The 26056-nt window shown below is 36.6% G+C and overlaps 2 protein-coding genes across 3 annotated transcripts in view; one reads left to right on the top strand and one right to left on the bottom strand.

The window, feature by feature from the left end:
• Positions 1 to 5687, top strand: part of LOC126969735 (zinc carboxypeptidase A 1-like) — a 117877-nt gene extending 112190 nt beyond the window's left edge. The window contains exons 5-8 of one of the 2 annotated variants that reach the window (XM_050815294.1): positions 1531 to 1694; positions 1795 to 1914; positions 3952 to 4090; positions 5561 to 5687. In XM_050815294.1, coding sequence (XP_050671251.1) covers positions 1531 to 1694; positions 1795 to 1914; positions 3952 to 4090; positions 5561 to 5670 — 533 coding nt within the window. In that variant the 3' untranslated portion in view covers positions 5671 to 5687. The remainder of the gene's footprint in view (positions 1 to 1530; positions 1695 to 1794; positions 1915 to 3951; positions 4091 to 5560) is intronic. The other variant, XM_050815295.1, reaches the window with a different exon arrangement.
• Positions 5688 to 6925: 1238 nt separating this feature from the next.
• The window catches only part of LOC126969722 (thioredoxin domain-containing protein 11), a 47002-nt gene continuing 27871 nt past the window's right edge, over positions 6926 to 26056 (bottom strand). Inside the window, exons 11-12 of the mRNA XM_050815276.1 lie at positions 16233 to 16368; positions 6926 to 7313 (exon numbers count right to left, since the gene is read on the bottom strand). Coding sequence (XP_050671233.1) covers positions 7017 to 7313; positions 16233 to 16368 — 433 coding nt within the window. The 3' untranslated portion in view covers positions 6926 to 7016. The remainder of the gene's footprint in view (positions 7314 to 16232; positions 16369 to 26056) is intronic.

Here is a 26056-nt window from a genome sequence, read left to right as displayed (position 1 = left end):
ACAACATTACAACACTCTTTTGGGTGATGTGATGGTTATTAGAACATTGGGTGTTTTAATGTTGGCAATAAGCTAACTGTTTCAGAATCTTTAATAGAGGATTTATAGCATGGTTGTAGATAAAAGCATATACATCGCCCAATAAAAGATTTACTACATCGACTTAACCAAGTAGTAGGCATAACATGTTTTTGTTTGTTCCTCGTGTTAACATTATGATTGTCATAGCTTCTAGAAAATTCCTCAATGTGCTTATGAACATATAGAACATTATCAAGAATATATTGAGAAGAATACGATATCAATACCGTAGTAAGTTTCTGCCTTACCATAACATAAATGTAACAATGAAATTCAAATAATTAGTTGTCAAGTGAACGTTGTGTCAGATGAAATATATTTTATTGGGCGATTGTGGCGAATAGAAGACGAGAACATATAAATGTACCTTCAAAAGGTGCAAATTTATTACGTTGCTCTTAGCTCATAACGTCATTTATTTCTGGTATAAAGTAGGGCAAGCTTAGCCCGGTGATAGTGCTATGAGGTTGACCGTAGCGGTTAGCCGGACCGGTTGGCTATATCCTTGACGATGTTTGAAGCTTTTTTTTTTTTTTTATGGAATAGGAGGACAAACGAGCGTACGGGTCACCTGTTGTTAAGTGATCACCACCGCCCATACTCTCTTGCAACACCAGAGGAATCACAGGAGCGTTGCCGGCCTTTAAGGAAGGTGTACGCGCTTTTTTTCTAAGCTTTGCAGTTCTAAGCGGCCAACCGCGTCACGGTTGAGGTTCTGCGGTCCGGTCGCGGACCAGCCGGCTAGTGCATCCGAAATGCGCCTGTAAGTTTTAAACATATTGCAATGTTCCAAACGATCTCCTACTTTTGGAAAGAGTTCATCAAAGTTTGTTATTGAAAGTCGAAAACCGTAAAGGGCTGACAGCTACACATTCGAGCCTTAGTTCTTAATTTCAAAGCACTAACGCAAAAACTAAACTGAAACCAAATATAATATTGTGCATATTTACATTGATGCGAGGATTGATATCGTTGTAATGAGTTGCAATCGATATTGAAACCGACAAAATAGGAGATGTTCGACGCAGGAAACAGAGATTTATGAAAAAAACTCAGCTGACGTTTTTTTTAATAAAAATATGGCCTGTGGGTGGTCGCTCAATTCCAAATCTGTGGTATCATTAAGAAAGTCATTTATATAATAACCATATAATAACCTTTAGCACACAAACGTTTTCTAAAAATTATTTTTAATTTCGTAGTACATTTGTTTTGAACTTTATCTGGGATCTGCATAAAAATCTGCAAAAGCATATACAACGCTCCCAAAAAAGACTTACTAACTCGACTTAGCCGAATAGTAGGCATTATAAGTTTATGTTTGTTGGTGGTGTTAACATTACGGTTATAACAGTTTGTAGCAAATTCACTTATATTGGATGATAAGTGTCTAACTAAGATCTAGTGGATCTAGTAGATTAGATTTAACTACTTTTCTTGTTTCCTTAGATACCGATGATGTCCGTAAACTACCAGATGTCTGTTCGCAAACTTATTCTGGCAAGAGACCGTTCTCATCGGCCGAGAGCCAGGCTATCCGCTCTTACTTACACACTATTGGCGACGAGATCGATATGGCAATACTCTTGCACGCAAGTTTTATACCTAAAAAGGTATTTAATCTATTATAATAAATCTTAATATTTTTATCACTTCATAAAATAAAACATTTTAATATTCTATATCAGCGATTGTGAGTATTTATATTTTCAGGAATATATTATGTATCCCTGGAGATTTGCGTTGCGATTGCCTAGTAACTACAAAACATTGCAAGCCATTGGAGAGTACGCGGCGACACAGTCAAGACTACCAGACGGCCGTCTGTACGAGGTTGTATTATATTATTTTACTTAATAATTGTTAAGGTTTAAGATCTTAACCCGTGCGAACTGACGTGTGTAAGCTGTGTTGACCCTACCTGAAATAATAATAATATTGACACACTATTACACAAATTATCTTGCCCCAAACTAGGCATAGCCTGTACTATGGGTGCAAGACAACGATATTATATTTAATAAAATATACTTAGTTAAACATATATAAATACAAATAAACATCCATGACTCGGAAACAAACATTCAAATTCATCCTAATATAAATGATTGCACCTACCGGAATTCGGACCCGGAAGCTCTAGCTCAGTAGGCAGGGTCACTAACCGCTGAGCTATTGGGGTCGTCAACTGAAACTCAAGTAAATAAAAAACTATCATAATGCTGCTAAATTTCCCATTTCCGGTCCTTTTAAAAACTTCTTGAAACATCTTCATCAGACGCCGGATGTAACAGCATACTATTTAGTGTAAAATGTATAAAAAACCTTTATTAAGGGAATTAAGGCATAATGAAATATGAAAGATAAAATTTTGACACGGCTCAGTTGTTTCGGATTTCCAAAAGCGTGGCAACTGGCAACTTGTTGATAAACCAGAGGTGACAACCTCCTCCACAGTTGTAACGACAAAGACAGACGATATCCTGGATCACGTGTTGACACTACACACAGAACTTTAAGGATATTGGCGTCACAGTACTCGCACATTACATAGAAACACGGTGAAATTATATTTCACTCGCCTCAGCATGCGCACCCTTTCTTTTTCGTTCGCTTGCTTTCAAATCAAATCAAAACCACTTTATTCATGTAGGTTAAAGAAATCACACTTATTATTGTCAATATTTTTATCGCCACTTCGGAAAGAGTTCAGCTTTAATGGGAAGAATTGGCAAGAAACTCATTGCCACTCTTTTAAATCAACATTTACAGCTTCATCTTTTTACAAATCATTTCAGTTACAATATATTTAAAGTGATGCAACAACAATACTCAAACATCAAATAATAAATGCCTTACACGAGTAAGTCAAAAAGAGTAAATGTAAATTAATATGTATAAAACCAAAGAGTTATTGAGCACAATAGATACACACACACAAAAAATCGAATACTTAACTTTAGTTTTGTACTATATTTTAGGGAAGAAAATGGCCCGTCCCACGTCGCCGCCACAAGCGGTGACATTTAAGCCAGCATGATTTCTTTACCAATATTAGATATTTCACATCAAGTATAAACTGTCTAAATAATATAATAGATATATATTGACACACTTTTCACACAAATATCTTTCCCCAAGTTAAGCATATATAGCCTGTGTTATGGGTTACAAGACAATGATATATTTAATACAATATACTTACTTAAACATACATAATTTCATATAAACATACATAAATACATTTAAACATCCATGACTCGGAAACAAACATCCATATTCATCATATAAATGCTTGCACCTACCGGGATTCGAACCCGGGAGCTCTAGCTTAGTAGGTAGGATCGCTAACCACTCGGCTATACAGGCTATACTATTATAAATACCATAGGGTTTACTCTCTATTTTCTTGGATCAGTTTTTACCTCCTGCAACGGCTCGAGCCCTTAGTGTGTCTTCAAATCAAATCAAATGAATATCACTTTATTAAGCTTATACTTTTTACCATTTCAATCTACCACATTATTACGGGGAATATCTGATCAGCTGATTGACTTAATCGCTGCTGCCGAGTTCAAAACCACATAAGCTGAAACAACATCCTCACTATTTGGATGTGTGCTGTTTGTCTCACCTACGACTATATATTGAACATCTATCTATCAATATATACTGTATATTGAATATCTTAGGGCAGGTGCTGATCGATACATGGGTTTAGCTATCAAAAAGCTCAATTTTTCACTTTTGCTCACCTCTGATGTTGCAAGAGTATGAGCGATGCTGATCACTTACCATCACTTGACCTGTGCACTCGGTTGTGGAACGAGAACTTTTTAAGCAATAATAAAAAACTGGTCCTGATTTCAGGTGCACCAAGAGAGCAACGAAGGTCTGGTAGCTGGATGTCTTACCGACTACTTGGCAGGAGTTATTGGAACGGACCTCGTTTTTGTTATTAAGCCTTATCATCCCAAATACCCTAACATAACGGACGCAGATACATTGGGTGACTAGAACTTACTTTTTAGAAGTCATAGAAGCGTACGCATTTCTCATGCAATGCGCAGGCTTCAATGTCTCCTAATACTCATGAGAGTGTAGAAAACTTTAAATTTTAATTATTACTATTACTGTAAATATAAATATATATCGCGCTAGAAGAGGCAAGTATATCAACTCAACAAATTTAAGGCTCAGAATCGCGCTAGTGACCTTCAGCGTTTGGGCGGACACCAATCCCAAGCAAATATAATTCGTATGAAAGTCAGCGGCACTCTTCTTCCCGTCGCCCGCACACGGACCCGCGAATGGCCGTTTGTAGTGAATATAGTCTTATATACCCTTATTTCTAAATCATGTTTTGTTTTTAATTTTATAACGTTCGCTTTTTAGAGAAATAAAATAGCTATTTTCTCTTGTTCCAACAAGCGGCAAAAATATTACTATTACAATAGTTTAGAAACAGTAGCAAATTAAAAGTTGAAGACAGCTTGAGCATAAGGCCCTGAAAGATGATCATTTCGCGATACCAAGCGCCTTAAATGCATTCAGATATTTATTCAGAGGTATTGATGGAGGGTATGAAGTTGATACGGTCCATACTGATATTTTTTTATGGAAAAAGAGGACAATCGAGTTTACGGGTATTAAGTAACCACATTATGTTGCAACACCATGATTGATTTTTCTAAGGCTACGACAAGGGCAACCGCAACCTGATGTTACAGAAGTTGAAATTCTATGGAAGCTAGGATCGAAGCAATGTGGAAGTGATTGCGTTTTTACTTAATAGATAGGCCCAGACATTAGTAGTGAGCGGGGAAGAATCTAACATGATAATGATAATGCTAAATCAGGAGCTCCACAAGGATCCCATCTGGGTCCCGTATTGTTTTTAGTTTTCATCAATGAGATTACCACTTGTATACGGCACAGTAAGTTGTTATTTGCTGCTCTTACTTGAGTTTTATAAAACAAATTCAACATCCATACGATGCATCCCTCCTACAATAAGATTTAATCGCATTCTGTGATATAAGCGGCGGTGATCACATAGCATCAGGTGACACTAACGCTCATTTGTTACGACTTTAGAGAATCTAAGTCTGGAGCTTAAAGGATAAGCTCAATTGAAACCCAGTCGTGACTGTAAGGCCTTTTTCACATACAAATAACATACTAACGAAAGACAGCTTGTATTTCTTCTCTTTCAACCGCCTCACTTACATATACTTACGTTCCATAGCTATGTTTCGCCGTCAGTCGTTTGAGATTTCCACCTATGTATAATTGACTCATTACGATGTCTCTGGAACCATAAGGTGTATAGACTTGATATTTTGTAGTAATATTCCTTTTGCCGAGTAGAGGAGGATTTAACCAAAGATTTTGTTATGAACAGAAAACGTCTTTCGGGTCAGCTCATATATATTCCAGTTTCATTGAACTAATCATTAAATATAAATTTTTGTTTTAGAATTATTTGTGAAGAAGTCTATTTCGGCGATTTTAAGCTTAGTTCGAGGTTGGCGGAGTAGCACGAAGCAGAACACGTTGTCCTTTTTTGGAAGAAATGTTGAGTTTTAAATAAATTTATTACCCTGAAGAACTTGTTTTTTCAGACACAATAGCATAAAATAACGTTGCATACCATCACATTGTCGATGACCATAAAGATCGGGGCGACCGCGTTCTTTTAGAACAAAAAAGGCTGTTAATAATATTAAAACTGGAAAAACTGGAATTTGCTGAAATCGTACATATAAAATATCGCGAGGAATGAAGATTCCCGCCGGGACTCATTCGCGTATGATCAAAGGAGGTCTTTCAAAATTACTTTTCACTAGTGAAAAAATTGTAGAATGTCAAATTGTACGCTCTAAGAACAAAAAAAAATCACAAGTTGTCGACACAGTACAACATGGTCATCATTCAGCGTCAGTCATGACTTGGTGGGGGTGTGGTGTCAAGGAGTCAGTGCTTTATTATTGCGAAAAAAAATTCAGCCAAAGTGTATTAAAAGACTGTGTTGTGAAATCTCTTAGCAATTCTATGTAAAAATATACTCTTGCATTTCCTGCCGGACTACACCTGGTTATAAGGCACATACTACCCAAACAAGACTGACCTTCGTTTAGGCTAGATCTGAACCCTTACAAATTAAGGTCAAGTTTAGAAGATATGGCCAGCTCTAAACGACAATTCATCACCCCTGTGCATCCCCGTGGCATAAAAAGAATAGGGAAGTCCCAGGTCCAAGAATATCGTAAGAGGCGACTTAGGGCATTTACCAGTGGGAGGCTCCTTTGCACAGCATGCCGGCTAGAATGTGGGTACTACAACGGCGACTTTTTCTGTCGTGAAGCAGTAATGTGTAAGCATTATTGTGTTTCGATCTGAAGGGCACTGTAGCTATTGAAATTACTGGGCAAATGTGACTTAACATCTTAAGGTGACGAACACAATAATTGTAGTGCCGCTCTGACTTTTAGGGTTTTTCAAGAATTCTGAGCAGCCCTGCGTTATAGGGCAGGGTATCAATCACCATCAGCTGAACGTCCTGCTCGTCCCATCACTTTTGGTCATAAAAACAACCCGCTCGCCTCAGTTGGTTGACTAAATCGTTTGCATTACGGATATTATACAGATAATAGGTGGTAGGATCACTGTTCATCTCGCAAGCGGATTTTGTCTGTCCTACTAATTGAAAAATGCCTTACCAAAATTAGCTATGTCTAGCTCACTAACTGAAGTAGCAATTTCGTCATACTTATTCAAAAACAAATAGTTACCCACACCCAAAACAGGCAGATCAAGATTTTTGTCAAATAAAAGAGTAACATTCCTTCAAATATATATATCAACATTTCATTTTATAAATAAATAACAGAAAATGAGCAATATATTACACTATTTACATACAACTATAATTATCATCTCGTTTTTACTGTCGACGCGTCCCGTTGCCTTGGTCCGTCAATGTTCCAGGACGTCAACAAGTCGTCGAGGGCATTCTTTAGCAACTTCTGTTTCCTGTTGTTCACTGTGAGATCGCCGAAGTGTATCACACTCAGAAGAAGCTGCACTCGGTTTAAGTGCTGGAGTCGTTTCAAAACAGCGTTACGAAGGTCCACGGTTCGCGCCTTCTGCCAATATTTCAAATTCCTGCCGATGACTGAAGCTATGTGCTCCCTTATGTATTTCAGACAGGATTTCTTCTCAACAATCGACTGTAATTAATTACAATTATATTTTCAGTAAAACGACAAATGGCTTGTTATTTGCAAGTAGTAATATACTCATTTACAGTCTGGCCATAAATACTGTTACAATTAAAAATAAACAAATTATTAAATTTGAATTTGGAATCTGTCATTTTTATATTATGATTGTTCATTGAGTTAATATTGAGCCATTACATTGTACAATATTTTGCGATATTAAAATGGAGTGGGGTGATAAAGAGAACAGAATCGCTGTTACAAGAAAGCAACATTTTAACAAACAAAATGACCGTATTTATGCTCAAAGCTCTAAGGAAGGTTCCCAATTAGACGTCAAGTGCAAAGTGGGCACTATCCGACTACAGTGATGGTTTGATGGGGTATTAGCTATGAAGGACTCACTGAGCCATACTTTTGTGAAAAAGGTATCAAAACATTGGCAAAAGTGTATCAGGATACGATTCTTGAGAAGATAGTGAAGCCTACCAACTACACCTTGTTCAATAACCAAGAATGGTCCTTCCAGCAAAACTCGGCGCCGGGTCATAAAACTCGGTCTACGCAGTCTTGGTTGGAAACGAACGTGTCGGACTTCATCAGAGCCGAAGACTGGCCGTCGTCTAGGCTTAATCTTAATCTAATGGATTATGATTTATGGTCAGGTTTAGAGAGTACGGCTTGCTCTAAACGCCATGATAATTTGGAGTCCCCAAAACAATCCGCAGTGAAGAATTTTCCCATAGTAAGAGTGCGTGCTCAAATTGGCCTCAACGTTTAAAGGACTATATTACAACCAATCGAGACCACATCGAATAAGCTTTTTATATTTTAAATTGTTTTATATTTATGTATTAAACTAACACACTGTAAAAGTAATAAATGTTATTTGCAATAGAATTTTTCTCTCTTTGTTTTAGTATTTATGGCAAGACTAGGTAATATTTTACTGATGGGATGTTTGAAATAGTATGTGCTTAGATCAATTTATACGTCTAGATAGACTGTGACAGCTGTGAAAACGTCGTCTGGTTGACTGTTTACCTCAATTTTGAGTAATGCACGCACACTAAAGTAATAAACCTGGCCTGTTTTCATCGGTTGTCTAGCAGCAAGAGGCTCTATCTAGACGTATTAATTATCTAACGGCCGTTCCCAATATTCAGTCTATCTCTTACTTGAGATAAAAATTGTAACTATCGTTGACTTTTCTGTCCCAATAAACCGTTTTATCCGTACACGCTGTCTGACAATGGGATGACGTATAACTTACCAGCGATAAAAGATTTTATGGAAATTGCAATTCACGCGTCCCAATATAAGGCTGACAGTAGAAGGTAGTAATTTATCTCTATCTGTATATAGTATATTGGGAACGGCCGTGAGGGTATGTTTATAAAGAGGTGTTGCATTTATGAGATCGTTTGTATTTTTATCTACACCCATGCTTTAAATCCTCTATTAAAGATTCTGAAACAGTTAGCTTATTGCCAACATTAAAACACCCAATGTTCTAATAACCATTACATCATCCAAACGAGTGTTGTAATATTGTACTGAATTTCATAACAACACTCCTCGGTTTTTTTATAGATCCCTTCATGCGCAAAGAGTTTCAACAAACAGTCACATTCTTATTGCTCGATGCGTGGTATGTGTATGAATTTCAAAAAAAGAACATTTTCGTTTACGCGCGTTCCACACTACCAGAACGTGGCGCGCCGTAAAAAAGGTAGATTATTCGAAACCCCGCCATTTTTCTTGAAAAAATGAGCGATTCAAGTTTTGACAGCACACCGCCGGATATTTTAAAAGAACACAATATTCAAGTGAATTTTAATAATTGCACCATACAAAATGTAAATTACTACTAAAATAAATAATTTAACTAATACTTAGTTTATTTGTATATAATCAGTAATGGATGATATTCGGTTACGAGTACTACTAGGACTGGCTGTTTTAATGTTAGCAGTAAGCTTACTGTTTCAGAATCTTTTAGAGGATTCATATTCTGGGTGTAGATAAAGTCTTGTATGCAACTGTTGATAATTAGGTATTAAAACACTCATGTGATACTATTATCACACGAGGTGAAGCCGAGTGACCCACGTGAAACCCACATTCGTGTTTTAATACCCCTTATTAGACAACAGTTGCATAAATAACTATAAATAAGTACGCAAGCGAGCTGATTTCAAACCTTCTATCAAATATGTACTAGATTAGACGTTTAAAACGGCCAGGTAAGAAAGGATATAAATAAATTGTGCTCTCATTTATGTTAAGCAATGATGTTTAAAGAGAGAGACCAACAAAACTCGTCTGCTAAGCTTCCTTGAACTGCACACCGGTCAAGTGAACTCTTCGAACAAAATGTCGGCATTCAGATAAAGACCGTGAAAGGCGAGACGAAAAGATACAAAAATGCCAAATCATTCCGTTTCATGGTGTGAAAGTCGACACAAAAAAACATTAGTTCAAATTCAAAGCAGACAGTAACACTGTCTAACTATACATATTAACACTTTATGTTTTTAAAGTGATAACCCTCACTTCTAGGATTAAAACACAAATAAAATTTTATGAATGATGCGGGACTCGAACCCACGACCTCTGGCGTTCCGTGCCAGTGCTCTAACCAACGGAGCTAACCGTTCGAGTGACGTATCGTCATAAAATCTTGTAATTTTGTAATTAAATTTGTGACCAAAGTTTAAGAATGATGCGGGCAACGAAACCGCGACCTCGCGGGTTCTGTCCCAGCGCTCTTCCAACTATGCCAACCTTTCGAGTGACGTATGGTTCGTAAATCTTGGTATGTCTTGTTCAATTCTCAGGTTGTGTGGCTTCCACTATCCGACCATCTAACTAACTAACTATCTAACTATCACCGGTAAATACCATTAACTTTGTCTACTTAATAAATATAAATACAAAAACGTGTGTCATGAGTATTGCTTCTTCTGGCCATTTACAGAGCACAATTATCATAGAACTTAGTCGTATAATATACATTGAAGGCAAATAGTGCGATGTGATTGGTTAATTTTCATCTCGACATGTACGCCACGCCCATATCCCAAAATTATTAGTTAGCGCGGATGCCATAGTAATAATTTGGTTTTCTATTTAACGGTACTTAAACATAAGTATTAAATAATTAAAAATATTACATTTCACATGACAAACATTAGTATTTCGCCGGTTGTTCAATATTCGCTCAATGCGTACGGTAATAAAATTATACCAAGCTCTCTTTATCGCACTGATCGAAACTAATCCTTAACAGACAGCAATAAGGCCGACTTTTGATAAATCGGAAAGCACAGAATGTTCGAGCCATTATCATGCGATATCTTATATATAAAATTCTCGTGTCACAATGTTCGTTCCCGTACTCCTCCGAAACGGCTTGACCGATTCTCATGAAATTTTGTGAGCATATTGAGTAGGTCTGAGAATCGGCAGCATTAAAAAATACATACAACTTCAAATTTTCACCCATCTACGATCAACAGTTACTTTTGTATCGCGATTTTAATATCGGCAATACAAAGTTTGCTGGGTCAGCTAGTTTATTTATATATATGCTAAGCTGAGTCTAGTACATATTTGATCCAGGTTTCAAACAGAAAAATCACCATAAGTTGTGAAAACGACAGCAGTTACCGAAACTGTATTTTAAACGATAATAAATAGTGCACAGTGGGCATTTGAAAGAGAATGTCTTCGTTCTGAATTTAAGTTATAAACCCGATTTAATTTAGCTAATATTATGCGTAATTTATTCCCGATTTCTATCAATCTACGCTGCAAATTCAAACGTACAAAATCGAGACTACTTTGGAATAAAACATAAATTACCCGCCAACTGTCACACGACTGTCTCCTTAAATCTGTCAGAACATTAAAACTCATTAACTCATTTAAAGCCAATCTAATTTCTGCATAGCAATTTTAATAATATAATGAATGTTAACATGTCGCTAGGAGTGGATCTATGTGAGGACCTAAGAACAATAGCCTTTTTTATTACGGCAACTATTAGATGCTTGGGTGCGTCTTCACACTCAATGGAATCTTTCAAACTTTGTAACATAAGCTTCGTGTTATTTTACATTGAAATTAATAAAATACAAAATACTGGTATATGTGATATTTGGCCTGCGGTATCTAGTTGGAGCGCAGCGGAGACCAAACCTAACTCTTAGCCTGGCCGCTCAATTTAGACGTACAAACTATCCGAGCAGATACTATTCTTAAAATACTAACACGTCATTCCATAAATGGATTGACAAAAAAACATCACCAAAACGATCCCATTTACGTCGGGCGTTCAATAACAAGCGAGAATGTATAATTATGCTTTCGGTAATTTTTATTAAATCTAATATATCTACTGTCTTATTCATAATGACTTAGCGGAGATTTAAAACATCGCTAATATTCGCTTGTTAAAAAATGGTATTCATAATCGCATATTAGAGTTTTATTATTTATTTATCTAATATATTTTATTATCTCTTCGATAAAGCTGACGTGACTTATAGTAGCTAGGACCCTTCTATAAACCTATTTTAAGCACTCGAACGCAAAAAAACATGGCCGACATCAGCTGTTCGTTAAATAATATGTTTCGTTAAAACCAAAACATATGCTGAAACAGTTAGACATTAACGGGAAAAACCGAAAATAATCCATTTAAATATAAAAGACAGAGTTCAGACGAAGAGACAAACTAACCGAAAGATAACTCTATCGACTCCAAACAGATAATGACAATGTTCAAAGAAATGATGCAGCAAATGACAACTATGACAAACCTACTTATGAATATCATGTCCCTACTGCATTCACATTCAGACCATTAAAAATTGCTATGTGGAATGCCAATGGGCTGTCAAATCATACTCTCGAAGTTATAATGTTCTTAAATACCATCAAAATAGACATAATGCTAGTATCCGAGACCCATTTTACAAATAAAAGTTTCTTTAAAGTGCCTAGATACAAAATGTACAATACAAACCATCCTGACGGCTCCGCTCATGCAGGCTCAGCCATACTAATTAAAGAAAATATAAAACACTATGTCACAAATTCGTACTGTAGTAACGAAATTCAAGCTACTAATATTGTAATTGATTCCTCTAGAGGTCTACTAACAATTTCAGCCCTTTACATGCCCCCTAGGCACAACCTTAAAAATGACAGCTACACTTCGTTCTTTCAAACGCTGGGCAACAAATTCATTGCAGGAGGTGATTATAATGCGAAACATATGGGGACTGGGGATCACGGATTATAACTCCCAAGGGACGTGAACTCAGTAAAACAATACACCAGCTCAATCTCCAAGTATCATCTACCGGCGAACCAACGTACTGGCCCAGTGATGTCAATAAGAAACCTGATCTGGTTGACTTCTTTGTCACTAAAGGCATTCCGGCTTCATCCTTGTGCTGTACATCCAGCTTAGATTTATCTTCTGATCATACTGCAATCATAGCCGAACTACGAATAAACCAGTGCTAATAAAGAGACCCTGTAAGCTCCACAGTAAAAACACGGATTGGATTAGATTCAGACAACGATTAAACGATACTATGACTTCTCAAATCTTATTGAAATCTGACTGTGACATAACTAATGCTGTAGAGATATTTAATAAATGTGTCCAATCGGCGGCGTGGGAAGTTACTCCTACAGTTCATAGCGATAATGAGTACATACCGACTTATCCTCAAATTGTAGTGGACCTGGTACAAAAAAAGAGACAAGCTAGGAAAACGTATCGAGAATCAAGATCTCCAGAACATAAAACGAATATATAACAGACTGGTCAGAAAACTTAAAAATACGCTAAGCAAAGTTAGAAACGAAAATTTTGTAAACTTTTTGCATAACCTTGACGCCAATTCTGCAACTGATTATTCACTATGGAAAGTCATGAAAAGTCCTATTACTATCACTTTCCACTAAGACCTATCACTTTCCAATCACCCTTACGTAAAGAAGATGGAAGCTGGGCATGAACTGATGCAGATAGAGCAAAATTATTCGGTGAACATTTGTCTTGAGTTTTTACTTCTAATCCCGACTTAGGATCAACTAAAATAGACGAGGTTAGGGAAAGCATGTCCTTGACCCATCAGCTGTCACTTCCGATCAAATGTTTTTCTAAAACTGAAGTATACCATGCCATTCGTAAACTAGACTCAAAAAAGGCACCCGGCTATGATCTCATAACAGCAAAAACATTAAAAGAATTACCTGACATAGGCATTATACTATTGACACAAATATACAATGCTATTTTAAAACGCGCATTCATTCCTGAACAATGGAAAACAGCTGAAATAATCCTTATCCTTAAGCCTGGAAAGGAACCAGATAAAGTTACATCATATCGCCCCATAAACCTACTGCCAATAGCTTCTAAACTGCTGGAAGCCCTCGTCATGAAAAGACTTCTACCAGAAATCAATAAATCAAATATAATCCCTTCGCACCAATTTGGATTTCGCGAGGCTCATGGAACCGTTGAACAGGTTCATCGACTAGTCAATGAGATCAATTCCGCTTTTGAAAACAGAAAGTACTGCTCGGCAGCCTTCCTCGATATCTCGCAAGCTTTTGACCGAGTTTGGCACCAAGGCCTGCTATTCAAGATATTGAAAATCCTTCCTCCAAACTTCTATCTATTTTTAAAATCTTATCTTACTCGACGTCACTTTTATGTAAAGCTTGATGAAGAAAAATCTGACTTATATGACATTAGGGCGGGAGTCCCACAAGGAAGTGTTATAGTGTCCAGTCTTATACCTATTATATACTTTTGACCTACCATTAACAAAAAATGTACTTGTGGGCACCTTCCCTGATGATACAGCAGTGTTATCTACCCATGAAGATCCGGAAATTGCATCCAATATGCTACAACGAAGTCTTGATGAGATATCCGTGTGGCTGCGCGACTGGCGCATCAAAGCGAATGGGTCCAAATCTGCTCTAATATGCCCTCCAGTAAAATTGAATAACATTGAAATACCCCAAGTGCGATATTTGGGTATACTCATGGACAGAAGACTGACATGGAAAAAACATATTTTCAATAAAAGAAAAGCACTTGGCATACAACTCAGAAAGATGTACTGGCTAATGTCACGGCACTCAAAATTGTCTCTCTGTAATAAATTACTCCTATATAAAAGTATCTTAAAGCCTATGTGGTCCTATGGAATTGAGTTGTGGGGAACTGCATCAAATTCAAACCTGGAAATACTCCAACACTTTCAGTCTAAAATGCTGCGGATCATAACAAATTCACCTTGGTATATCACCAACATCCAACTTCACCGCGACCTGAAAGTACCAATGGTCAAACAGGAGATTCTTAATAAACTCAAGCCTTATGCAAAACGTATTAAAGCCCACCCAAACGCACTCGCCTGCAATTTGATGAGTAAAAGTTGTTTCAACAGACTAAAGAGAAAAGCCCATCAAGACCTCAATATTGTATAAGATATTGGCATTAAAAAAAATGGATGGGTCACTGGACTAATACCATTCCAAGACTAATTTGAACTGTGTAACCTCTAGCCAAATGCCAAGTGATTAGGCAGATTGTCTCGTCCCTTATTTTCATTTAAAAAAAAAACGGTAGCGAAGTTTGGACAGCCAAAAATACCCATGAACAGAAACTACACTCCACCGAAATGCGTATGCTGAGATGGTCAGGACGAGTCACACACAAGGTCACGGTACGAAATGAATATATAAGAGGAAGCTTTAAAGTTGCATCCATAACGACAAAATATCAGAATCTAGGCTCAGATGGTACAGACACGTAATGCGTAGGCACGACGAATATGTGGTGAAAAAGTGCCTCTCTATGGCAAGAAAGAGGCATAGGGGAAGACCTCAATCTGGATGACGAATGTCTAACGGCCGTTCTCAATATACTATTTACAGATAGAGATAAATTACAACCTTCTACTGTCAATAATCTGAAGCTGTCCCAATATAACCGATTAGTTATTCTTATTACCAGTTCACTGTTGCAATTTCCATACAAACTTCTATCCCTGGTAATCTATACGTCGTCCCAATGACAGACAGCGTGTATGGATAAGATGAGTTACCGTCGATAAGTTTATTGGGACACAAAAGTCAACCATAGTTACGATTTTCTATCGTAAGTAGGCCACAACCGGAGATAGACTGAATATTGGGAATGGCCGTAAAGGGACAAGAAACGCATTGGTCTCAGTGACGAAGACGCGAAAATGCGATCTACATCGCGCACATCATTCTCACTATTTATTGAACGGCCTTCGCAGATTATTGAAAGGTAACAAGCAGTATTGGATATATACATATGGAAAATATCAATGTCATATCACGGACTCGTAAAAAAAAGAAGGACACCGCGCCGTGATATTAGCAAGTGAAGCACCTTTATGCTAGTGTGTGTGCGGTTACAGGGTATACCACTTACACAATTTTTCTCCCTTAAATAATCATATATCCACAAATACCTTCATAGTATTGTTTTTACACTTTTTCACAACGCACGACTTTATTTTTAAAATATTTTATTGCGACGCAAACTGATCTGTCACAGACGATGGCAAATGATGGCATTATGGCGGCCGATCTGCTTGTATTAGTGTAAGTGTATACGTGGGGACAGCCCCAAAACAAGCCGGTAAACGTGTAAATACACAGGTATTTACACGTTTACCGGCTTGTTTTGGTGCCTCACTGTTATGTAAGGTGACACGGAGTCCTTATTTTTTTATGTTGTGTCAGATTAGTAAATAAGAATAGCGATTAAATATAGAATTACATTATTCTGTTCATGTTGTAATAAGCGTTACTATATACATCACCATCAACTATTGCCGCGCGTCAAATACTTACCCGGACACGTGAGCACATCGCCAGCCTCACCCTGACATGATGCGGCGTCCCCAGGGCCCGTAGAGCCAGCGCTACCAACCCGCTCGAAGAGATCCTCTCTTTCAGGGGATACGCACGGCTACCCAGCTCCCCATTGCTAAATCATAAAACACTCACACATTTTTATCATATATAAGATAGCTTAATCTTGTAATCGGGGAGCCATGATACATCCACTATCACTCAACACCTTAGAAATGAGGGGATGGGTGAAAAACAGCGCTGCATGGAAACATAAATCCATGATTCCATGTCAAGTTCAAGCTGAGCCTTTTCGTTTTGCCTATTGTTTGATCGCGTAGCCCAATTATTCATTTTATTATTGTAATGTTTTGTATAGTAATAATTAATTTATTTATTATTATATTTATTTAAAAACATGTAGTTCATTATTAACTAGCAAGGCGTACTGTTTACAGCCAGTTGCATTTGCCAGTTTTCAAATAATTACGCCGTTGGGGCGTTCTCACTTGCTTGCTCTTTACAAAAATGGTTCTTCAAAACACATTTTATTCTATAGAAGAGTTTTTTTGACCACAAAGAGTAAAGAATTTTGACATTGCATTCTAAGTGGATTATTCTTATCTTGACTTTAATATTTTTTTCGTAATGTATAAAATTATAATTTTGTGTTATAAAATAAATTAATTTATATTGTAATAAAATTTTTGCCCAAGAGCAAGTTTGCATGCTATTGGTAATGGCTAAATAGGAGATACTTTAAGCTATTGTAAAACCAAATTTGTACCATCCTATATAATAGCAAATAAATAAATATGAATATGCCAGGCATGCGTAGAAATCGAATGAAAATGCTACTTACAAAAGAAATGTAATTTCTTCTGTAAGTAAATTGGTGAGGCACGGGCAGAGACTTACATTTAGCGAGCTGTATTTTCTCATGGTTTTTACATACGCTTATGTCTCCCAGAAGACTATGGAGTGCAGTATGGTGAATAGTTAGAATTCGAAAAAACTATCGGAAGTCACGAGTGTGTCCTGAAGATAAAAGTGCAACACACCACCAGCCAGACGGTCCAATGACATAAAGAAGACAGCAGGCTGGATGCCATCAGCGTGCCACAGAACATGCCAAGTAACACAATTAGCAAACCCAATGATGGACTACCCAATACAGCAGGCGGAGATAAAAAAGTCAATGGGTAGGAAAGCCTGAGTGCAAAATTTCGCTCTGTACAGCTTTTTATGGGAGTAAATAATGGCCCATCCGATGTTAACGTATTATATGCAAATTTCACCAAAAAACCCATTACAGCAAACTGAGAGATTATTGTGGGTTTCCTTTATCTATTTTTTCCACGAAATTGTATTATTAGCTGCATATATTAGAAAAAAGTCTGAAAGCAATAAATTTTTATGTATTAACAAGATGAAAGGACCATAAAATTACAATGTCGAAACCGATAACAAGAATTTATTACCAAGTGATAGCTGTTGAACTGTATTCCAAGGTATTAGATTATAATCATTAATATTTACTTGAACAGGCGGTTTTGTCTGCATTCTAAAGATACGCCTTATTTCAAAATCTGCCATATCTTTCAGGAAAGGGATTGTCGGAAACTGCACGCAAATTAATAGCCAAGGAATCAAGCCGTGTTCAGGGTCAAAAAACTGACCAAATGTATGTTTATGAGTACTTTCACCATTTCATCCACTCCTAATTTCACAATATCTGTGTTTTCAGCGCCTTGTTCGACCTTTTACAACACTTACTTTAAGTTCTATAAATTAGTGCAGACAATTATTTCTCATCTACCCTCTCTGCACAAAATATCCTCTTTTCAGTAAATGGATTATCTTATATAACTCATGTTTATCAATCTGTCCTATTTAAAACCGACTTCCAAAAGAAAGGCTCTCAATTCGATTTGACATCGATTACGACTAAGATTTATGATTAACGTGACTATTCTTTGGTTTGATGCGGAATAGTTGCCATTTGGTCCCATAAAATTTTTTGTCCCAGTAGTTTTCATTTTATAAACATTTTACATGAACTTTTATGTTTATGTGGATGATGTAATTTTAGTTTTCATTTTGGTTGATCATATACATATTATTATTAACCCGTGTCCCGATAAGTGGGTCTTAGGCTACCTATTCATAGCTAACAAATGTACTTCACGATATTTCACTGTCTCACAAGAATGTGAAATAGAGTTTCGAACAACGTTTTTTCGGGTTCGATTCCTTTTTTCCGTTTCTTAGGATCTTTTTTAATTTTAGGGCCGCGGCACCTTTCGTTGGCCTATCCTGCCTACCCTACGACTTAAAACGTATCTATAGGTAGCATATACAAATAATGGTATTTTATTAATATTATAGGGAAAAGGTGTATTAAATTAAATCTTTATTATGTTATGCTATTTAGTTTTGGAAAAGTCGGTTTTTTGAAAGGTGGTCCCTTCTTTAAAAGGCCTTTATTTTCTTAAATTGTTTCCATTAGAAATCTTTTTGATGTCATTTCTAATATAGGTTCTAGTTGTTTTTTATACTACTAGTATACACACACCGTTTCTCCTCTTACGTTTCTCCGTACACACTCACACTCTCTCTCTCTCTTTCTCTATCTATCTCTCTCTCTCTTTCTCTATCTATCTCTCTCTCTCTTTCTCGTTTATGTTGTTATATTAATTACTGGGAATTGTATCCTTGTACAAAACAATAATTGTTAAGCTTATAATTATTATCTAAGATAGTTCGAAGCAATAAACAACTATAGGTGGGATTTTTGTGTTAACGATAAACATTGGATTATTTCACTGAGCTCAAATAATATATTAATTACTGTTGTTAATAATATATCGTAAGCCCTTGGCATTACGTCATCTATCATTGTTCTTCGGTTGGTGTAGTTATTGGCTGGGTTGCACCAACCAACTTTAAAGCAATTTACCAGTGGCTCTATGGGTAACACAACGGCGCCTATTTCTACCGTGAAACAGTTATGTGTAAACATTGGCGTGTTTCGGTCTGAAGGGCCGAAGGGAGACTATTATGTCTCAAGGTGACGAGCGCAATTATTGTAGTGCCGCTCAAAATTTTTGAGTTTTTCAGGTAATGGGCAGGGCGTATCAACCTTTTTATATATCTTTTTATTTAACGCGCGCGCACTTCGTACAATTAATGATATAGCCTCACAGATGGACCTGTTTTGTTGCACTCAGGGTGAATTCACGAGAATAGCGTTATTATCTAATATATAAAATTCTCGTGTCATGGTGTTAAACACTGAACTCCTCCAAAACGGCTTGACCGATTCTCATGAAATTTTAAGTGCATATTGGGTAGGTCTGAGAATCGGACAACATCTTTTTTCATCCCCCTAAATGTTAAGGGTGGTGGGTGGTTAATCCCACCTATAGTTTTTTATGACTTTTTATAAATTTGTTTGATTATGAGTCAGCATTAAAAAATACATACAGATTCAAATTTTCACCCATCTACGATCAACAGTTACTTTTGTATCGCGATTTTAATATCGGCAATACAACGTTTGCTGTGTCAGCTAGTATATATTATAAAATTTAAGGATATAAAAATGTTCGCATTGGAATATTCTGGAATAATAGTGTGTATTTTGATAAAATAAATAAATAATTAAAAAACTATGCCAAGGATTACAATGGTGCATAACAACCAGCTGTCTATATTAATATCAACGTTACTGTTGATGTTAATATTACTTATTTTTTTTATGGAATAGGAGGACAAACGAGCGTACGGGTCACCTGGTGTTAAGTGATCACCGCCGCCCACATTCTCTTGCAACACCAGAGGAATCACAAGAGCGTTGCCAGCCTTTAAGGAAGGTGTACGCGCTTTTTTTGAAGGTACCAATCCAGATGGTGGGGATGATATCCTAATTTGTGGCGTGTCGTGCTTAACTTAACGGCACGGATTTTTATTTATTTATTTACTAGTTGACCCGACAGACGTTGTTCTGTATCATAACATCAAAAATTACTTCGTAAAATATGCTCCCTGCTGCCGTAATGAAATTGTTTCACAGCAGAACTGTCAAACCGTGCGTCAATAAATTCTCTCATAGAAATTATGTATGGACACATCAAAGGAAAAACAAATTTGTTGTTTTTATTTAATTTAGCAGCATTTTCCTATTTATTCACCTTTTAAACCTACCCTGGACTTCCACAAATAATTCAAGACCAAAATTAGCCAAGTCGGTCCAGCCGTTCTCGAGTTTTAGCGAGACTAACGAACAGCAATTCATTTTTATATATATAGATTAAAGCACACCACATCATATACAATACAATTTTCTTAGTCTCATGTAACAATTAGTAGTTCTAAAGTATAGGACAATTATGGTGAACATAAAAATTACAAAAAATACTCCCTTATTACTTCTGAAACATAGAAATTATACTATCGCTACAATAAAAACAAAATAAGAAATAAAAGTACAAATTATAAAATAAACTTATTAATTAAAATAATGGAGACGAAAAAAAAGCATAACTACTTATTTGAAAAATGCAGATTGAGTACCAGCTAAGTGTTTAACAACACTTTCTATGACCCTGACCCAGCCCACCACCGAATATATCAAGTTCTGAATTGGTATCGTTTAACTTATTGTACTCGCGAAGAATTCGAGCGAGAGGCGCCTGAACTCCCAGGTTGGTTTTTAAAGTAGGAACTTGGAAGATTCCCTTGATTTTGAACCTTGGGAGTGAATATGGGACAGCAAGGTTAATATTCTGTAAGAGGTTACTACATTGTATTTGACCGTTTAAGAGGTTGTACAAAACGATTACTCCGGCAAGAGATCTCCGATCGAGCAATGAAATCATATTAAGAAATCACAGTACCCCGCTCGCAGCTGCCCAAAGCGCACGGTTGTTTTGCGAACGCGATACCAATTTTTCGTTCACCTACCCGCAATACCGCGAGTCGCGGAAGTGATAACACCGTTGCTTGTGATACTGTGCAATGTAAGGAATGCAAATTAGTGGTGAATGAACTATTGGCTTTTGTGAGTAATAAAATAGATACTTTACCAGAAACTGGTATCATACAAATATGTTTAAGTGCATACAGTTGTGATGAGATCGAGTCTGCGCGATTGATAGCATACAAATTATTAGCACCGACAAAAAAATTCATGCGGAGAAGAGATGGCTCGGAACAAAAGGGCCTACAGGATATAATAAAACTAATAAAAGAATACGATCCGGATTGCTTGCCTAGATTTGTGGCAAAAAATCTTAACAAGCTACCACCAATAACCTTTGAGCACATAGATGTGACTACATTTTTAAAAGAAATGTCAATATTAAAGAGTGAGGTAGCCAATATTAAGGCGACATCTTTGAATAATGACAAGTTTACAACAAATTCTGATTTTGAATACTTGAAACAAGAAATTGAACAAGTAAAACATATGTTGCAATTTAACTTGCAAACCGAACAAAGTAGCTGTGAACGATCTCAACGCAATGATAGCGACCCTAATATTCAAAAACAACAACACCTCGCAAGATTCTGTTTCTAAGAAATCTGTTAAGGCTTCTAGTATTCATTTGGTTTCTCCATGTGCGCCGGATAATAATAGATTTCTAGCAAGTTAAGAGTGGCGGATTTAACATCGTCAGTGTATGTGTCTCGAGTAAATAAATCGACCTCGGCAGACGACATCCGGGAGTATATTAAAGACATGGGTGAAGAGTGTGTGGAATTATTAACGCAAAAAAATGAAACGCAATTCACATCTTATAAAATTATTGTAAGTAAAAACAAGTCAGATCGCTTCCTGAAACCGGACTTTTGGCCAGAGGGTATCAAATTTAGAATGTATCGAGACGTTATACCGAAAGGTAAGGTAGATAAACTAAATAGTAATTAGAAATATAATGGACCATAAGTCAACTCAATTTTCTATTATATCGTATAACTGTAAATCGATCAAAACATCGATTCAATGTGTTAAGAATCTAACTATTAGAGCTGATATTGTAGTTCTACAAGAGACATGGCTCCTTCCACATGATCTTAATTTCGTCGATGAGATACGTAAAAATTTTAGTAGTATTGCCAAATCGTCACTTGATACATCCGTAGGAATGTTAAAAGGTCGGCCTTACGGCGGTCTTGCAATATTATGGAATAATAATAAATTCCATGCAGTAACTCTGATTGAATGTAGTAGTAATCGAATCGCGGCTGTAAAAATACATATGAGATCAAGATTTTTTTTAGTAATTAATGTCTGTATGCCCGTTGACCACACGGACAACAAGTCGGAGTTCATAGATTGTCTTGGTGAGATTAGTGCAATCATTGAAGAGTCGAATGAAGAGTGTGCTTATGTGCTGGGAGACTTTAATTCCAACACCAACACCTCGCAAGATTCTGTTTCTAAGAAATCTGTTAAGGCTTCTAGTATTCATTTGGTTTCTCCATGTGCTTCGGCTAATTTCGGCAGAGAAATGAAAGAAAATTGTAAAGATATGGAATTGGAATGCATTGATATTAATTATTTAGGGCTTGAGTCAAATCATTTTACATTTATGAGCGAGTCCAGCGGCTCTTAGAGCTGGCTGGATCACAATCTCACTACTTGTGCAGCGTCACATACTGTAACCGACGTAAAGATTTTATACGATGTGACGTGGTCAGATCATTACCCCCTATGTATTACATGTTGCATCCCTGAAAATGTTGTACCTGCGGTGGTAACTGGCAGTGATGATGGTTTAGTGAAGGTAAAATGGGGGTCACGTAGTAATGAGCAAATAAATAAATATCAAATGTATTGCTATGAACACTTCGACAATTTCCCAGGTGTATTTTACTGTAATTGTAAAAGCCATAAAACTTGTACGCATTATAAAGAATACTTCTCGAGTATAGAGCTGTATTACAATTTTATCGCTGATGTATTGCAGAAGGCAGCTTTAATAAGTTCGCGTCCGACGCACCTTCATACTAAAAAAAACATGTGACGGGGTGGAATTACTATGTTCGAGACGGTCATCAGTTAGCAAGATTATATTTTAAAACCTGGGTTAGTGCGGGAAAACCTAGTAACGGGGAACTTTACGAGAAAATGAAAATAAGTAGGAGGGAATTCAAAAATAAACTTAAATGGAGCCAACAAAACGAAGAATCCATTAAAATAAATATTCTAGCAACACATCAGAAAGAAAAAAAATTATAAAATTTTGGAATGCAACCAAAAGACTTCAGGGTAAGGAATGTAGGTAGGTATCCATAGATGGGTCTAAGGAAATTTCACATATTGCCAACATATTTAAAACTAAATTTAGAGCCAAACCCCTGACTTCAAATTGTGTGGTCGACACCAAAAAAGTACCAAGGTCAGAGTTAGATTCTTCTGGTTGTTTTATACAGTTTACGCCTGAAGATATTAGAAATACGTAAGTCACCTGGGCATGATGGTCTTAGTGTCGAACACATAGTGTGGGGCACAGATAAAGTATACCATCATTTATGTACATTTTTTAATCTATGCATAAAATATGAATTTTTACCGGTTTCTTTAACAAAAACATTAGTAGTTCCTTTCGTTAAAAATAAAACAGGCAATTTAAATGATTCTGCAAATTACAGGCCCATCTCGCTTGGCACAATTATTAGTAAAGTTCGAGCGTCTAATTTACCCGGAATAGGAAAGATTCATCAATATTGATGACGCACAATTTGGTTTCCGACCAGGATTGTCAACGGATTCAGCTATCGTTACACTTATACAGAACGTAGAACCTCGGTATATGCATGCTTTCTTGACCTAAGTAAAGCCTTTGACCTGGTCAATTATGACATTCTTTGGAAAAAGCTTTCTGCTACGAAAGCTCCTACTGAGATCATAAACTAATAATTACACCTGGTCAATCATGACATTCTTTGGAAAAAGCTTTCTGCTACGAAAGCTCCTACTGAGATCATAAATTTATTAAAATTTTAGTACGGAAACCAAATAAACTTCGTTAAATGGGGCGACACCTTATCTAGTGGCTACAGACTAGATTGCGGTGTGAGACAAGGAGGGTTGACTTCTCCTGATCTGTTCAATCTTTACATCAACGATATGATCGTCGAACTCAGGAGGGCCAGAATAGGCTGTCACGTGGGAAATATATGCATCAATAATTTAAGTTACGCTGATGATATGGTCCTGCTGAGTCCGTCGATCAAAGGGTTACGTAAATTAATATCAATATGCGAAAATTATGCTAATAGTCATGGATTGAAGTTCAATGTTAATAAAAGCGTTTTGATGGTATTTAAATCTGGAAAGGGAACAGAAAATATTCCTGGGGTATATCTAAATGAGATAAGTTCAAAAATTGTAAATAAATTCAAATATTTAGGTCATATCTTAACGGAATATCTGAAAGACGACTGCGATATTGAGAGGGAGCGAAGGGCGCTCTCGGTACGTAGCAATATGATAGCACGAAGGTTTGGAAAGTGCAGCAATGAGGTCAAAACAACACTATTTAAAACTTATTGCCTGTGTATGTACACCTGCCTACTGTGGTGTAATTATTCAAACAAGACCTTAAGTTCACTAAGAGTGCAATATAATGATTCCTATCGAGCTCTTATGAAACTTTCAAGGTATTGCAGTGCTGCAAGTATGTTTGCGAGAGCGAGAGTGCCCGACTTCTTCGCAATAATTCGCACAAGAATTGCTTCTTTTTGGGATCGAATGAGACGTTCCAGCAACGGAATTCTGATGACTGTCTCTAACAACGTATACAATAACGTTATTTTCAAAAGATGGATGGACATACATCTTGATAAAAATAGAAAATAAGCTATTCAATATAAGTAATTGTAATTTATTTAATTTTTTTTTGTATGGTTAGTTAATTGGATTTAGTAGTAATTTAATTGTAATTTTCTATTTTCTATGGGTTATGCCTGAAATAAATGATTATTATTATTAAATTTCCTGAGGCGCTGATGGTACGGGTGTCTATGAGAGAATCCAGTACTAATGTATACAAGGTGTCGTGTGAATGCTCTTTGGATACTCTCGATGCGTTTGCGAATGGATCGTATATAGGGCATTCCATATAATGCTACCATATTCGATATGACTACGCACTAGAGCGTTATATAGAATTGTTTTCGTTTTGGAGCCGAAACAATTCGAGTTTCGCTTTAGAAATCCTCTAAGATTGCGTAATGTGATTTAAGAGTATTACTAACATAACGCGCCGTTCCGATACCTATTAATTGTGTATAGTCATTAATATACACATATCGCTTATTATGAGCACGTGATCATTTACGTAAGATCGATAAATACAAGGATATCTGAACTTTCATGGCGATTGCTTTATCATTGTCACGTGTATGTTAAGCATAATATACGTTGATTATCTATTAAGGCATACGTTTCAAATTTATTGTAGCGGACACACCTGCTTATCTGTCCCTGACACCGTGGTCACTTGGAAGACAAGGTCCCATTGGCCTCTAAATACTGCCTTATTCATAATAAAACGCTTTTCGAAGGTATAAAGCTATATTAGTTCGATCGTTCGATAAAATTCCTTATTCATATTGGCTAGATAAATCTAGCATAACTAATACGTCTCTATAGTACGCAATGTTGCCATTTCTTACAAAAAAAAACATGATTTTAACTAATTTAATGAGGAACGGTCAATGGAAACAGACATCTTTTCAATGTCAATGGTTTGTCAGTTGTCAGAAGTCGATGTCAAAATAATTTCAAACTTCAAAAATCAAAGTTTTGAAGT

This window comes from Leptidea sinapis, chromosome 19, assembly GCF_905404315.1.
Source record: "Leptidea sinapis chromosome 19, ilLepSina1.1, whole genome shotgun sequence".
In the NCBI taxonomy this organism is placed as follows: Eukaryota; Metazoa; Arthropoda; class Insecta; order Lepidoptera; family Pieridae; genus Leptidea; species Leptidea sinapis.
The sequence above is the reverse complement of the archived record's forward strand: the minus strand, read 5'-3'. Positions and strand labels throughout refer to the sequence as shown.